General features: G+C 39.4%; 1 protein-coding gene across 4 annotated transcripts in view; it reads right to left on the reverse strand.

Annotated features, from left to right (window-relative positions):
- Positions 1–17,094, reverse strand: part of PDSS1 (decaprenyl diphosphate synthase subunit 1) — a 25,897-nt gene continuing 8,803 nt past the window's right edge. For 3 of the 4 annotated variants that reach the window (XM_053961024.1, XM_053961004.1, XM_053961014.1), the window contains exons 5-11: positions 13,228–13,369; positions 12,041–12,152; positions 11,843–11,952; positions 5,763–5,843; positions 5,470–5,583; positions 2,030–2,110; positions 1–1,292 (exon numbers count right to left, since the gene is read on the reverse strand). In XM_053961024.1, the coding sequence (XP_053816999.1) occupies positions 1,152–1,292; positions 2,030–2,110; positions 5,470–5,583; positions 5,763–5,843; positions 11,843–11,952; positions 12,041–12,152; positions 13,228–13,369 (781 nt within the window). In that variant the 3' untranslated portion in view covers positions 1–1,151. Of the gene's footprint in view, positions 1,293–2,029; positions 2,111–5,469; positions 5,584–5,762; positions 5,844–11,842; positions 11,953–12,040; positions 12,153–13,227; positions 13,370–14,864; positions 14,955–17,094 lie in introns of those variants that run through there. The other variant, XM_053961032.1, reaches the window with a different exon arrangement.

Raw genomic sequence — 17,094 nt, forward strand, 5'->3', positions numbered from 1 at the left:
CTTTATCACTGACAGAGGGAAAATAAATTAGATCTGAAACCTGAATTACACACTTACACATACTCTTAAATAAGTTCTTTTCTGCCAACACTCAGTTTCAGTGAGGGTTCTTGATTGAATCTAGTTACCTGGATGCAGTAAGTTAGATACCATCTGCAGCTGAAAATTCTGTGTGGGAACTCTCTCTGTGTGGCTTTGGGACGTGCCCCACGGAGCAGAGGGAGCAGGAGCAGGCTGTCCTCCAGATAGCACCCAGGGGAACACAGTGACAGGAACTTGGCCATTGTTAAAGGATCACAGGCAGAGATAGCCAGAGAGGGTGTGCTTCCCTGCTCTACAGATTCTGTGGCTGAAATAACCTGAGAAGGAATGTGGTAGTACTGGGTAATTACTGTGAGAGGAATGTGTCTGGGACTTCAAAGGCAGCTTCTAGGGTGCTACAGAATATATTCTATAAATGAGTGATGAAAGTGATGGAGCTGCAGGTTTGACTGGCTGGTGAATCATTCATTTTTAGTTTGAGTTAGAAATACTGAGCCTTTCATTTTCTGAACAAAAACATTCATTTGGTAACAATCTCAAATTCTGCATCATGTTAACTGTTAGCAGGTAGGCACCAATGGCATGAATTGAACTCACTGATGAATAGCCAATTAAAATCCACATGCAGTCTTTTATAGTAAACCAATATCTCTATATGGATACAATTCCAGGTGCTTCTGTTAGGTAGCCGGGGAAACATCCAAACCCTCTCTCTTCAGAGGAGTTTACCAGCTCCTGTACTTGCATGTTCTATTAGTGTAAACAAGTGAAATTTGGAACCGCTTCAGTTTGCATACACTGATTTACATTTATTCTCATTGTGGCCTTTGTGCATCAACATGTAAACATCTTCCCCATCCCCCACAATCAATAGCCCCCACTAAAACAATTGTACAGCACAGTTTGATTTGCTCTGAATTGCATGGCTTCCTGCAGTAAAATACTTTAAACTTTTGTTTAAAAAAAAAAGTAAAACTTAAAAAAAAAAAAAAGGAGGTCTTTTTTTAAAAAATAATTTTTGGTAGCTTGTGTTGGAAGCAAATAACTTTTGAAATAAATTTAGGCACAGTCTGGTAAAGTAGCTGCCAGAACGAGTGGAAGGAGTTCTCTCACTTGTCTCGCATGAGAACCATTTCTGTCAGGTGCACCAGGGCCTCTCTCTCGGGGGATGGCCGCAGCTTGCGGATCTCGCGCGTGGCCGCGTGGCAGTAGCGCTGGGCGAGGTAGGTCGTTTGCTGCACACCATCACTCTGAGGGAAGGAGACACAGAGAGGAAATGGGGAACTGATCAGCCTCCTCCTGCCTTCGGCCTCTTCCAGTCACAGGAGGAAGTTTTAAGGACAGTAAGTACCCTAAGACATTATATTCCACTGGGGAAAGGAAGAGGATTCATTCTGTAATCAGGGAAGGCCACCTACCTGCCCCAAGCTGTCGAAGAACTAAAAACTCCTCCAGGCTAAAACAGCAACTCATCCATTACAAAACAGCACTGATATTAAAAACAAAGTAGAAACTAATGGTTTATCCCTTCCTCTCCTGCCCTAAATAGAGATGTACAAAACCCCCATGCTATTCCAAAAAATAGGTAATAATTTTGCAGACCGTTACTGAGTCTTTTTAGACCAGAGTCATTTAAATAGGGTGTGCACTGCTGTTACAAGACTGACTGGAAATTACATGCCACTTATACCAGCTGCTGAATACAGCTATGCCTCAGCTGGAGGAACTGAGTTCATGCATGAGCTTTTTAATTATTATGTGGACCTTATGCTGTTGGAGGGAAAAAAAAGAAAGTAAGTTCTTCAGTACCTAGCATTTCTGCAAAAACACTGTGCCAGTAGGAGAGCTGAGGAGTTCTGACTTGGCATTGTACATGGCACGCTACTCAGCAGGCATTTGCTAATGCAGCCTTGCTATTTTACTTGAGAGGCAGTGAATTTCAGACTGAGCAAGCAGGGACGGCAGAAATATTTGGTATCAGTCTTACCTGCAACACGTATTTCCATGCACGTTCAACATCTCCTGGCTTACTGAATCTCCTCATTATCATAGCATTCATTTCTGGAAACTTAAGCACAAAGGGAGAAGTGTTTGTAGTTGCTTTTGAGTTGTTTTCAATGTAGCTGCCTGCCATGCTAAGGTCAGAACATCACCAAAGCATAACCCTCTTCCCCTGTCACTGTTATAGGTATAGCTTTAGGTTTGTACTTGCAGTCTGCACAGGACTACACTGTACAGCAGAGCCCTAGCATTTAAAACTTAAACCTGGCTCTGACTCTGCTGGCTGTAGCCAGTTGGTAGCAGAAGTCAGTACCTGCCATTTTATCATGTTAAGCAGATGTACCAGTGTGGTAACTTCTGATGTGGCTACTGCCTGGTGTATAATCTGCATCAGAGATTACATCACAGATGATGGTTAATGTTGGCACTCCTAAAAGAAGCACCTCTGCCCCCACATGTAGAGAAGAACTCAGGATGTTTGTTGTTGCAATATTGTACAGTTCAACTTGTAAAATACCCGCATGGTAACACTGGCTGTTGCATTCTCTTTAATTTTGCATTGTGCTGGTATTTTATATACACAGATTTTTTTTTTTTTTTTTTTTAGTAAGAGAAGAATGACAACTATAAGGTATTTTGTTTTCAGTCATGTAGCATTTGTAGTTAGCACTGTATGCTCAATTCCCTACAAATCAAGCAGGTAACTCAAGTCAGTTGTTTTGAGAAAAATCACATCACTTAGGTAAATATGCAGCCTCTTTCTTCAGACAGCCTAGAAAGAAAAATCTATAAGGCTACAACTCAAGACAGCTACTCCACAGAAGAATTCTTTGTAAGGGAGAGAGCTGTTTGTTCATCTTGCCTGAAAGGATTAGAGTCAAAGATGATTTTATTGCCATATACTCGTAAACAATGATCTGCTTTCCTTGCACACCTTTGGTCGTGCAACTGCAGCTTTATAACCACGTTCAGGTACAAACATGTAGCACCCATCGGTGCTGTGACATTGTCCTATTACTCATACACAGTCTTAGAGATGCATTCAGAAGCTCAGTGATGACTCATACTTTATCTAAAAGAAGAAAGTCGTAGCGTTTTCTAGATCCTAGCTTCCTTCCCAGGTAATGACAATTTAATTGTTGTGTTCATGCAATCAGTTTTCACATTATTCATATTTACAGTTATATAGAATGCATATGGGATCACTTTTTATATTTAAGCACTAAAGGACATGAAAATCCCCAAACTTGTAAGGCAGAGCTGTTATTAGCAATTCTGCATATTTAGTGGGCAACACATAAGCATTTAATAGGAATGCTTATAATAAAAATAAACCTTCATTCTTCAGATGTACTCGTTTAAAAGGAGGTTTAGAATTAGCATACACTAGTGTATTTCCTTAAAAAATAAATGGGATGTTGTTTTTTTTACTGAGTGAGCTAATTTTAAATACTGAACAAATAGGTACTATATCAAGGTAAACATTTTTTCTCCTTAATATTCTAATGCACAAAGGTGTATTTCAGAGGGAGGGGAGAGGACAGGAAGAAAGGCGTCTGTAACTGAAGATCAGAGCACATTAAAAACTAACAAATGTTTGTCAGGAAGACAATTCCAGGACTACCAGCTACATGAAAGGATAGCAGCAATACTAATCTGAAAAGACAGTCTATAATTAATAATTACACTCTGGACTGTCTTCAAGTCCTGGTTCATGAGTTTTTTTCTCAGACACAAATATATGAAATATCTTAGTAGCATCACAAGTGTCTGTTGAAGTTCCACATTTTTTAGCACTCATGCTTTGTTTATGTATCAGTTAGTCTGTAGTGCTGTTCTTCCAGTTTCTTGAAAACAGCAGGACATTTACAGCAAAGAAGCCTTCTGGTTAATGCAGAAAACTTTATAAGATGCTCATTATCTTTCAATGCAAAAATATACACTTCCCATCTATCAAAGATATAAATGAGGAAAAGCATTTAAAAATGGCCTACAAAGAACAAGATTTTAAAATAGGACTGACAGATTTTCTTTTATTTCTATATTATGAACTAATTTCTCTTGTAAAGCTAATTAAAAGATGGATGAAATTCAAAGTCAGAGACAGACAACCCAAACAAATTAGTAATGAATAGTTTTAATTTTAAAATTGGAATATTCAACACCCACAAGACAATCAATGTCACCCATTCTCTGCCAAAATTGGGTATTTGCAACCTGCCTTGTTTCCTTCTGCACATGGCTTTATCACACACAAAAACAGTTTTACAGCTTCATCCTCCCTCTCTACCTGAGTGCCTTGCTGTTCTTTGGACAGCTCCAATTGCTGATGACACAATTCTGAAATAATGATTCAAGAACATGCTTATGAATCCCCCAGATGAGTATGGGGAGACACTGAGGACACGGAGAAGGTTGTTCTCAATATGTATTCATCTCCTTTGTCAGTTGGCTGATACTCTGTGCTCCTGTCTTTTCTGAGATACAGATCCTTGTAAATGCCCAAAGGATAAAGAAGCAAACAGATGTGTATGCTCCACCTCCCCCCACACCAGATTCTAGAGGGAAGTAAGTGTCAAAGTTGTTGGGTTTTTTAAAATTATTTAGGACTTTTCCCATGTCAAGCTCTAAACAATTCCATTGAGAGATCATAGACCTGAGCTCTGCTGGAACTAATTGTGCCAGTTTTTGTATCACACTGTGAAGCCTGCTAGGAAGGACTGCTTTTTAAGTCCCAAATCTGCTTGCCTCTGGTGAACAAGACACTGGAGCAAGGAATTAAAATAGTTTCTTTTTTGTTTATGGATTAGCACCAATTTTAATGTTTTTTTCATGCTGCTCACACTTCTGTTTTTATTTTGCTCCTCCAAATAATTTTTAAGGTACTGAAAATCTTGACCAATTTTAAGCTTGTTTTATTTATGACACTCCCTTTTTTCTTACCCAACCTTCAGACAGGAAACCTGCTCATGTTTGTAAATGGATAATACTTGAGGACAAAGAGATGAAAAGATCAAATCCAATAAATAAAGGTACCCACCTAAAGGCAAGGCAGGGATTTCAATTCTTGGCCCCAGATGGATACAAAGCCCAGAACAAGGCAAAAAAAGCCTACATACACAGTCAAGCCTGGGAAGATGTCTCAGGAGAAAACACAAGCAAGAAGCTACTTAGGAATAACCTATGCAAAATGTGCTAAAGCTCTCTGAATACCTACAAGAGCCTAACAGTAAGTAGACTTGTACAGGAAGGCGTTTCTCACAACTTGTGTGTGCACAGAATCCATCTGATATTGAACACACTGATTTGTCACAAGTGCCCAGGCCACTCTCATCACTGACACTGGAGATTTGATGTGTTTCAGCTGGTCCTGTGAGGAGTAGTTTACACTTTTTATTTTGAGCAAACAGCTTCCTGCTGACTTACCTGTCGACAAGCAAATAAGACGGGGCCTGTGGCTAATCCAAGCTTGAGATCTGCTGCTGTTGGTTTCCCCAGATGGTCAGCACATGATGTAAAATCCAGCACATCATCTATCAACTAAAAAAATAAACATACAGATCATTTAAAATTTCTTTTTAAAGTATTAGAGCTAAATACAGAATAATCCTTGCTAAAGACAAGATTTGTAGGAAGGATTAAGACAGCCCACTTTGATTTCTAAAGCACTTTGGAGAAGTTTAGATTTTAGATTCCATTTAGTTCAACAAAAACACTACCTGAAAAGCTATGCCAACGTTTTTTCCATACTGGTATGCAATCTCATGAACTTTCGGATCAGGGCAGCCTAGAATTGAAACCTGAAAAGACAAAATCCCCAAGTAAATAGAAAGCTTTAGTTAGCATCCACTTTTAGCCCCTGACCATAGGTGTGACACAGCCAGCACAGGCTGGAGGGATCTGGGAAAGGCAAAAAAAAGCTGATTCGGGCACATTCTAGCTTATCTCAGTTCATGGAGACACACAACTAGCCAAGCTTACTAGAAAACAAGGCTGAACAGCAGTGCAGTATTAAAACTACATTCACATCTGCAAAGAGATTAGCTTCATTAAATATTTATCAGGCTTAGAAATAACCATGCAAGGATAAAGAGAGAGGAAATGTGGATGCACTTTACATGCAGGGTAGTATGCAGTCCAGTGATGGGGAAATTAAACTAATTACATACATAAAGCAGCCAGGGGATAATTGGAGGTCAGACAACAGATAAATGGACATTACATGTCTCATGAAAGATCACAAAGCTGGATATGTTGAACCCAGTACAGTAAGGGCAGTTGACATAAGGATGATTATTTTTAAGGTGATGTTAACTGTATCTGACTTGCTCAGGAAGATGGCTTGATTAGCCTGCAGGCAGAGCTACTGAGGGATAATTAGTGGCAAAGAAAAGACAGCAAATGAAGAAAGCACACCCAAGCTCACAAAGGTATCACTAAACTGAAATAAACAAAACATTTTACTACTTGGGAGACAGAAATTTTGCTGAAAAAATGCCACAAAACTAAAATACAGGATTTTCATTAAGGTTTGAAAATTAGTATCTTGCCTCAAAGTAAGGGCATTTATGCTTTTTGCATTTATGTACTGATTATACATTCTGCAAAATGAGGCTGGTTAAATACTCAGATTTATTTCAATCTTCAATAAACCAATTAGAACAGGGGACAAAAATCCACCCTGGTTTATTGCAGGCATTCCAAATCTGCTGTGACCAATGCAAGGAGTGAAGATACATTTTACTTAAGACTAAAAATACATGCTAGGAAAACACAATATAAAAATAAGTATGTGTGTGTGTGTATGTATATGTATTCCTCTTTAAGACTGTGTAAGGTAGGATCATAAAAAAACCCCTCCAACCCCAAAACCAACCCCAAACTAAAAGCAAGTCCAGCAGTAGCTTTGAAGGTGAATGTGAAGATGGAAATAAGAAACAACATTATATCCTAATAAATGCGACACAACTTGCATAAAATGAGAGATTATTTCATGCAGCAGTGCACTTTATCTCTGAGCATCAGAACACTTCCCAGTCATAACCTGCATCTGTAGATAATAACTAAACCCCAGAGGAATCTGGATAACTGAGAAATTAGCAGCATCATACATTCTCCACATTTATTTAAAAAAGAAGGACAGTATAGCAGGAAAATAATGGTACTTATCTCTAATAATCATACAAAGTCCTGAAGGCTATTGAACAGAGTTCAATATGAACCGTTCAATATGAGATATTTAAACAGATGTTGCTCGGGTCTATAAATGTAGAACATTTTGCCTTTTTATCCTCCTTTTGATGTTTGTCTCTTAAATAGCAGTATTTGCCCGAAGACCTAACATCTATTCCTGTACTATGCAAACTTTTGGTTGCTTCTGTAATATAAATCACATAACACCAGCACGGCAGGGGGACTGCATCCACCCTCTTCCAATGAAATCCTTACCTACCTCCACATTTGATTCCATGTGGAGGATTAAACCACAGAATTCAGTGACAAAATCCTGGTTAATGGCAAAGGGTCGGAGTGGGTGCTAGCTGGCCGAGGGAGAGAGGAAGTGCCACATACAGGAAAGAGCTTCCTCATTTAACCTGAAAGGTCAACTCTTGTTCATAGACAAAAAAAATCAGAAGATTTGTTTTGCCAGTCATCCTCAAGTGAGCAACCCTCTGACCACGACCACATAATAAACCTGCGATTGTGTTGCGATTGTGTTGGGAGTTCCTTCAGGATGCAGTTTCTCAAACTGCTCTTGTAGATTGTTGCCCCCAGCTGGACGCTGGCCAGGCTGCAGCCAGGCAGCCTGTCACTCCCACATGGAGTTTAACTGGACCTGTACTGGGATAATGCTCTGGGATAATACCCACATTTGCAAATACAAATCAGGATAATCAAGTCAATACAGTGATGTGTGTTAAATTATAAAACTGCTCCTCTGAAAACAGCCTAAAGCTCCCCAAATAGGTGTGACTGGTTTATGACAAATTTAATCTTGCAAGAATTCAGGCCTGTCCTCCACTAAATCAAGATGAAAAATCCTTCCTAATACCAAGTGGAACAAATTCTTTTGAAAGGTTCTTTGAATTCAGCAAAGCAGGACAATCTCCTTGGTGCTATTTCAAACACACTTTTTGCAATAAAAAAATTGTTTCTGTTACATGAGAGACTACAAACCAATTTTGCCTCTTTACTGAATCTCGCATCCATAAAATACATCATCAGCTCTGGGTAGATACATCCTGCTCTGATATTTAATATGTGACAATATGGCAGCTGGAGTTGAAAGCACATCTCTACAAGTGCTCTGTAGGTCAGAGAGGAAAACCTGCTGCTGGGCCAGAATATGCTTGAATAAACACTACAAGAGATGTTTGTTCTTGTAGTCCTAGATTTATGGACTCCATGGAAAGGAAAAGGCTCTAAAATCTTCTCCTTTTCCAGCCATTCTCCTCCACGCCCATCTCCAGAAGCAGCAAGGTTCCTGCCTTCTCATTCCTGGCTCACCCACCACTGTTTTTCTAGACAGGACAAGTGTTCCTCTTTCCAGGACAATCACAGAATAGTTTAAGTTGGAAGGAAACTCTGAAAGTCATCTGCTCAAAGGAGAGTTTACTTCACAGTTCAATCAGGTTTCTCAGAGCTGCGTCCAGTTGATTTCTGAGTATCTCCAAGGATGTAAAATCTCAGACTCTGTCTCAGCTACTTGTTGCAATGTTTGACCAACCTCATAGAGAAATTTTTCCTCAAACCTAATTGAATTTTTCCACAGTACAACTGGTCCTTTCACTGCACATTTCTCCATCCTTTCTATGCCCTCCAATTACAAGCTGGAGACAGCAGGAAGATTCCCCCTTTGTCTTCCCTGCTCCAGACTCAAACCAGCTCTTGGCACATCATTTGCTCCAGCCTCTGCCCTCACGGCGCCCCTTCACTGAACTCCCTGCAGAGTGCCCATGTGTGTCCTGTATGTGGTCTCACAGCCGCTGCCCTGGATGTGCTGCTGCACTGGCAGTGATGCCCCCTCCCCATGCTCATCCCCCACTGCTGCCAGGAGTGCCACTGACTTCTCCAGGCTCCTCAAACCCTCCTGGGAACTACTCTTGAGGAAGGGGTGATGGAGGCCCCCCTGCAAGAGGGAGATGTCTTGAATCAAGACAAGGCAGACAACTATCTTGTCCTGAGTCTGCATTTTCACGCATTTGACCTTTCTCACGTGATTAATATTTTAACAGGTTAATCAAGTACTTGTTCATGCAGAGTTGTACTTTTCAGTAGCAAAGATTACCTGCCTGAATATATGTGATCTTTTTCACAGCAAAAGAAATACCCCCAAAATACTGTGTTTTAAATAATAAGTAAGGAAATTTACTAGCTGACCATAATATCTGATAGTACTGTGCTATTACCCTACATCTGCCATTGGACATTATTGCAGCCTGCAGGTCTAGTTGGGCTGGGGGATTCAGTTCTGCTGGTGGGGGTCAGAGGTCTTATTTTCCTAGGCACCAGTTCCACATGGTGGTAGGGTTTTCTGATGGAGCCCTGTGCGCACACCAAACTAGGAACTGGTTAGAGCAGGAGCTCACAGGAAGATCCAGAACTTTAGATTACGGGTTTCTTCAGTCCCTTCCACAGGCCTGCCTTACACAAGGAGGCACAAGCTTCCTCCTAATATGAAAATCAAGAACCTCTAGTGCACCCTTACACTCAAAGGAAGCACAGTTTAATCCCTCATCTGAAAGTATACCATGCAAAATATAAACAGCTTTATGAGGCTCAGGAATTCACATTACAGCAGAGTTTAAAAAAGACAGAAAACCTGCTCAGGTTATTTTGCTATCTCCAGCTGGCCTGATGACTAAACAGAAATTCCACTTCAGCTTTATTGTTTCTGAATTCTTGAACTGAAGTCACCTCATGTTTCTCTGAAAAATGCCTTGCAGTAACTAAGGCTTCAATGACTCTGGTCCATCTGCCATTGCTTCCTTTTACAATACACTTTGATCGAAACTTTGGTAACATTCCCCCATGCAGAACTATTGTAGAAATAAACTGGAGACTGGGATGGCTCTTAACATCTTGAACAGACTGTTCTCTCCCTAAGTCCTAACTTAAAGAATTTTGATTTAAATGCAGTAATGCTTTGGTGGTACAGAATTTATCAATTACAGTGAATGTCTTGTTTAGAGGACTATTGTATTCCTTTTTGCAGGAATACTCTACTCTTCCATATGGCACTGTGGAATTCTATGGTGCCACATGAACTTGTTTGCCATCTTCTTTCATACAGTTAATACTTGTATTTTATTCAATCACAGCAACAAATGAAGTTTTCCTATCATTAACAGGAACAGAACTGCTTCTAAAACCCATAGACTTTCCTCTTAGTTTTGTCCCTGAAAATTAGATATTAATACTCTTGATTCCCTAACTGAATTTCCTTTCAAGATAGATCTGATGATCCTGCTTATCATTTTTGCTACAGAAAACAGAACTCCCTTCCTATTTCTTCAGTAGCCAAAGCAATCTAAACGAAAATATCTCAACACCCACATGCAACAAAAAAATCCCAAATCCCAAAAAAAAAAAAAACCAAAAAACAAACAAAAAAAAAAAAAAAAAAAAAAACAAAAACAAAAAACCAAAACAAAAAAAAAAAAACCTTTTAACTGCTATCAATAGAGCTCTCCTAATCCATGCAGAAAGAAACTGAGGGAAACATACATATTCAACTCATTGGTACTATGTGAAGCAATAAGGATTTGCCATGAAGAGAGACCTTCTCTCTCGGTTTTCCTTTCTAACACAAATTTTACAGCATATAAAATTCCAGCAATTCAGCAATGGAACAACTCAGACCAGGCACTAGAAGAAAAGCAGCCAAACACCCCCTTGACCAGGATCATAGCGTCAGTCTTGAGGGAAGTGCTTAAATCCTTAATTCTTGCAAGTCATGAAAAAGCTTAAATTAGCACATTTGTAGGGAGAATCCACCCAGTGGGAATGTGATTTCTTCCATCTGCAAAGATTCTTTGAGGCAGTCTGTCAAAATGAATATTAAAACTTGGGTATGTTTTTTCTGAGGTATCAGAATAATATGATGCTCTTTACTAGTCCAGGTGGCTACTGATATAAAACAAGACTTGCAAAAGATAATTGTCAGGGTCATATTGCCATTAATATGAGCAATCCAGCAGACTTAATTTCTTTCTTCCAACTAGAATAAAAGGTATTTTCCCTCCCCTGAAATCCATGCGTCTCATTCTATGTGATCATTTTGATATAAGCAATTTTCAACTGCAGTCTGTTGCACAAATGTACCAGTTCCCTGAAAACAAAGGAAGATGATTAACACTAGCACTAAGACTTGTTTCCTCCCACTGTTACCACTTAAGGTCTCACTCAGCACCAATGAGTAGGGCCAGATGTCAAAGAAGATTTAAAATCAAATTATAGGCTCAAAGATCAACTGAGTTTAAACCACTGTCTCAAAGTTCCAGAATTTCATAAATTGATGATTGCCACTGTTATCATTATTTGAACCTTATTTTGATTCAATTGAGAATAACAATAAATCTGTGTATAAATAAAAAACTGAAAGAAAAAGTGAAAACCAATATTGGAGGCTACACAGCTGAACTGTGATCAAATTCACAATCTTAAACCCATTCTTATTCTGGCAGAATACCATTTCAAGGTTTTGCTTTGGAGGGTCTCCAGAGCAAGCAACAATACTAGTTTAGCTGTGAAGCTTACAGTATGGTATGTTAACTTCAGAAGAGACAGACGTACATACTGCTTTACAACTGTTTGCTATCAGACTCGCCGTCTTCTTAAAAGTCTTCTCGAGGTAGTGAGCAAATCTCTCATTCTCGTTTTCCTTGGAACCCAGCTGGAGGAATTCACCTAAAAAGTTGCAGAGATGGGAGGTTTTATTTGTGTGTTTACTCCTTAGGCAAGCAAATAGGAAGATAAAAATAGGAAAAAACCTTACCACGCACCAGATCTTCAATCACCTGAGTTAGAACAGAGATGATAGTGGTATTTCCGATTCGTGCTAAAGCTACAGAAGCAGCTGAGAGGATGAAGTCGCCAGCTAGAACAGCCTAACAACAACAACAACAAAAAGGTGATCCCCTGAGTCTTTTCCTGTGTTACTACAGACCATACAATTCCCTTTGTTTGTCAGATCTACTCACATTATGTAACTTTCCTACATAAAGCTCAAATATTTCATTTTAAGAGCAAAAAAACACATAACCAAATATTGAAATCTGAGTAATTTTTGAATCCCTATCATATAGTACTGGTTATATTTTTCTGTATAAGCACTGTCCCCCCTGTATGCAGTATGTGTTTGCTTATGAAGTTTTTCTGAACATTAGTTCTCTGTTAGTTCTCTATTTCTCTCTTGTGGCTGTTATGCCATGTGAACTCTGAATTGCCCCAAGTTCCTTCCTTGCATTTTCTGGTAAAGACCTTTCTTGTAATGCTCTTGTGAAGAAAACACCAATTTCAAAAAAAAATTCCCACTGACTGAAAACATTTTTGTGTTCATCACTAATTAGCATTCAGGATGAGGCACAATTTTAAAGTATTTCAGCAGCACTGAAGAGTTCTCTGCTGTTGTGCAGAGGATGGCACAGGGAATGCAAAATCAGTAATAATCACAGAATTGGCCAAGTTGGAAAGGGCCACAGTCATCTGGTCCAACATCTCTGCTCAAGCAGGGTCATCCCAGAGCACATGGCACAGGATTATATGCAGATGATTCTTGAATCTCTCCAGTGAGGGAGACTCCAAAGCCTCTCTGGGCAATCTGTTCACATTCAGGTGGAACTTCCTGTGCATCAGTTTTTGTCCTCTGCCTCTTGTCCTATTACTTGAGAAGAGCCTGGATCCATCTTCTTGACACTGCTTTCAGACACTTAACGATGAGGGCCCCTCTCAGTTGTCTCTTCTGGACGCTGAACAGGTCCAACACTGACACACTTCAACCATTCATTATCTAATGCTTCCAACAGCTCAGAAAACACATTTGTCTCACCCACAAACTGTGCACACCTCTTCATATGTTTTCTGACATATTCCAAGACCTAGCAATAGTAACGTTACAAACCTCTAGGTATTTGTGCTCTGCTGAAATTCAAAGGCAAGTCTTGCACGTATTAGCAAACTCACTTTCCTCTCTCCCCAGATTTGATTAAGTGTCCTTTTCCCTCTGCGAGAATTTGCATCATCAATAACATCATCATGAACTAGACTGGCTGTATGGATCATCTCAGCAATTATGGCCACAGAGCGCTGGCTTGCCTGCACCTCCCTAAAATAAAAAAACAAGAAATGTCAAATAATTAAATCAATTATATAAGCTGCAATACACTACAAAATCTCTATCAAAAACCAAACAAAAATGATCCTCTAAAAACAGCTGTCACAGCTTTTTCCTGGTCTGACCCCTTCTTTCAAACCTAGAATTAGGAAGACAAGAGAAAGTAAGATCATATTAGTACAGTAAGTGCAGAGGGATGAGTCCGTCCTCATTAGGCCTATTTCTACATTGCTGAATAAACAGTACTGCAAAACTCCTGTGTTATTGACTTTAATCCTTCTAAATCCAGACTGCAATAAATAGCACAGCATCAAGGATGCCTGGCTCCAAGACTAAAGTCTGGAAAACAGCAGAGAAAAGAATGCCAGGTAGCTTTCTAGATGAGTTTTCAGTTTTCCTTATCTCTGTTGCTCTACCTATAATAAACTTGTTTGTGGCATCACAAACTCTTTACAGCTGGATAACTCTACTCCAGTGAGCTGGAGAGATCAGAAGGAACAGAAACCATTCTACATTTGAAAGACATAACTCATAGATCTTATCCTTTAGCTTACCTGATTACCTTAAAACCCCAGGTTCTTCAGAAACTTGAAGAATTAACAAGAATTCTACTGCAACCACTTTAGGACTGTAAACACCATCTACCTAACACTTATTGGAACTCAGCCTTTCAGAAGAGCTAACACTGATGATTCAACTCTCAGTAGTTCACACTACGTTTTTTAAAAAAAACTAGGTGAAAAGAAGGTAAAGGAAGAACACAGAAGCAATTATCTAGTGAACAAAACTGGCAAAAAACACATAAAAGAGCCAACCTAGCTCACACAAAGGACCCTTAGTATCCAGCTTCCACTGTCATCTCCTAGTATTTTTGTTTTCATCATGGGTTACATGCAGGATCCCAGAAATGGCTATCCCAGTCAGCCTTGCCTCATAGGTGTAACAAGTCCACATGAACATTTAAAATACGCCACACATAAAACAATAACACAAAAACCCCAAAACCCACAACACAAGAAAGAAACTACTTCTGATATATAAATACCGTACTTCTGGTATACAGACAACAGAGAAAATCATACTATTTTATAGAAGAACAGAAAAAGAAACAGAAGATAATTTCAGCTCAGCTAAGGGAATTTAAAACTTTCCTGCACTGCCTATGTCCTTTAAAATGTAGTGATTAATCACAAAATGAAAGAACATATTGCAGTCTGCTGACATAACACTGCATTCTGACACCTACCTCAATACAGAATTCTGTACTGCTGTCAGTGGGAGTTCTACATCCTGAACAATAGCAGGATGAATGGGCAGCTCATAGGCTGTGAAAATACAGCTTTTACACAACAGAAAATAAGAGCTGGAAACCTTCATGGTCGTTTGGAGGCAAGTCTTAATGTGGACCAGTGATTTAATCAAATGCTAGTTCAGTGTAAATAGTTTTCCAAAATAAACTACTCTTACTAAGTAGGAGAAAACTTACCTTCAAAAAACTGTAAAGGTCTCCAGCCTCTTTCATGCACTGTTCTCCTTTTGGGGATTCCCTTTTTCATTAATTATGTCAGCAGACTGGACTTCCTGCTGGGAAGCAGCAGTAAATGGCAACACTCACTAACACACTGAAATATTTCAGTAGTATGAAGACAGAACAAAACCAGTTATTTCAAAAGCAGGTTCAGAAGAGTTCTGCATTATACTCTATCTTATCTCTGACAATGACTAAAAATGGCATAGGAATGCTCATGGTTCATGGTTTCCAGAATGTTGTATCAAATGTGACAATTTAATTTGAAGGAGTTTTAAAACTACTATTTCCACGAAGTCTCAAGCAAGGTTCTTCCCACTGCTGGCAAAAAACGTTCTGCAATAGTTTCGTACATGCATCTTGTGAAACTAATTCTAGATCAGAGCATGCCTACATTTAGGGGAAAAGACAAAAAGCCCAGGATCCTTCTAATCCCCTGCCATTTTTCATTCAGCTTCTCCTGCAAAACAAAAGCAAAAAGTGGCAGTAACTCAATAGATAACAGGTCCCCGCAAATCCAATAAGTGGAAAGATGCCATTTTTAAGTCATTCCCAAAGTAAAGATGCCCTGAGATGATGTATATTTACAGATATTTTATACAACTAATCATGCTCTGTTTTTCAGTAGGACCCCCTGCTTGATTCAGTGATAAGGTTTTATAGATCTACTGTACCCTGAGATGTTTTCCGTTACAGAACTTTTTTCATGAACACTGAACAAGCCAAGGTGGACCATACAGGTTAAGAAACCCCAAAAATCTCCCTCCAAATATCCCTGTCCAAAACCAAAACAAACAAAAAAACAAACAACCAAAACCACCCAACAGCAGTGAGGGGCGAACTCAAAACCACACAAACCAGTATTTTACACTCTCCAACAAAAACTTGCAGGCAATGTGTTTGCCAGTAAGTAAATACTGCCAGTTTAAGGAGAGGAAATGAGCATAAGACCTTGCAAAATTTTTGTGCTATGGCCAAAGTTCTTCAAGCATCTTTCTCCTGCTAAGGCCCTGTGGCTGAAAGAAGCAACCATCTCAGAAACAGAGTCTGTGACACAGAAGGGCACTGCAAATTAGGGGAAGCACAGAGAATGCATGTGCTAACACCAGAGAGAAGTGCAGAGCAGCTGACACCACGGGCTTTTGACAACGATGGTTTGGAGGAATGAAACAACAGGGAACTAAGGTTCTTTGCAGGTTCTATCTTTAGGAAATAGTCCATCGAGTTTAGCCACATCATTTTATTAGTTTCTCACCCTATTCTGATCAATTTATCTCCCTTCCCTCACCCCCCCCCAAACTTTTGTGCTCACTGTTTAACCTATTATTTTTGTACTTCTCTGGCCTTCTCTTATTTGCCGCTCTGTTTTTGGTTGTAGGAAAAGAAATAAAAACTCTCATTTGCAAACACTTTTGGAGAATACAGAAACACTAGGTTCTGTCAGTGATAATTCTGTGAAGTTCTTCACACAGGTATGTGAAGAAATGCCAGTGGATGTGTGAAATTGAGGGTTTGCATGACCCCAGCTTAAAATATTTACAATTCTTACTCTCACACAAAGCAAAGTTGCTACCAATAAGCAAAAAGCCACTGCCCAAGGGACTTACAGACTCAGGGTAGGACTTAGGACACTTAAAACTTCAAGAGAAAAGAAACAACACACTTCACTCACTTATCTTTTTGGTAGTAATTCAGATAATTCTTTATACAACTATCATTTTCCTTATTATGACCACAATAAAGTAACCTCACTCTAAAAAAACAGTTAACCTGCTGAGGGTATAGTAAATACCTCACCTCATTCAAACCTAAACATAAATGATCAATGTCACCTAACCTGCAAGCAGAGCCACGTGGCCATTCCATTCTCCTGAGAAATCCCAGCTCTTCTGGGGGGATAGCTGTGAAGAGAACGAGGTCTCTTGGGTCTGCCTTGTAAGATCAGGACCTGTAGCCTTCCTAAATCGAGTCTTGTTATTTAACAGCCAAATAAGGAAAAGTACTACCTTTTATACAAAAATTGCACAAAAGAAGAAAAGAAAATGAAAAGCAGGCAAAAGCATGGTGGGTCCAGCAAGTTATATTACAGTTGAGAATGGCAGCAAGATGATGCAGAAAGTGAACATCAGCAATACAATCCCCAGAGGCAAAAGTAAAAAAAAAAAAAAAAAAAATGCTAGGGATGAAC

Source organism: Vidua chalybeata, chromosome 1, assembly GCF_026979565.1.
Source record: "Vidua chalybeata isolate OUT-0048 chromosome 1, bVidCha1 merged haplotype, whole genome shotgun sequence".
In the NCBI taxonomy this organism is placed as follows: Eukaryota; Metazoa; Chordata; class Aves; order Passeriformes; family Viduidae; genus Vidua; species Vidua chalybeata.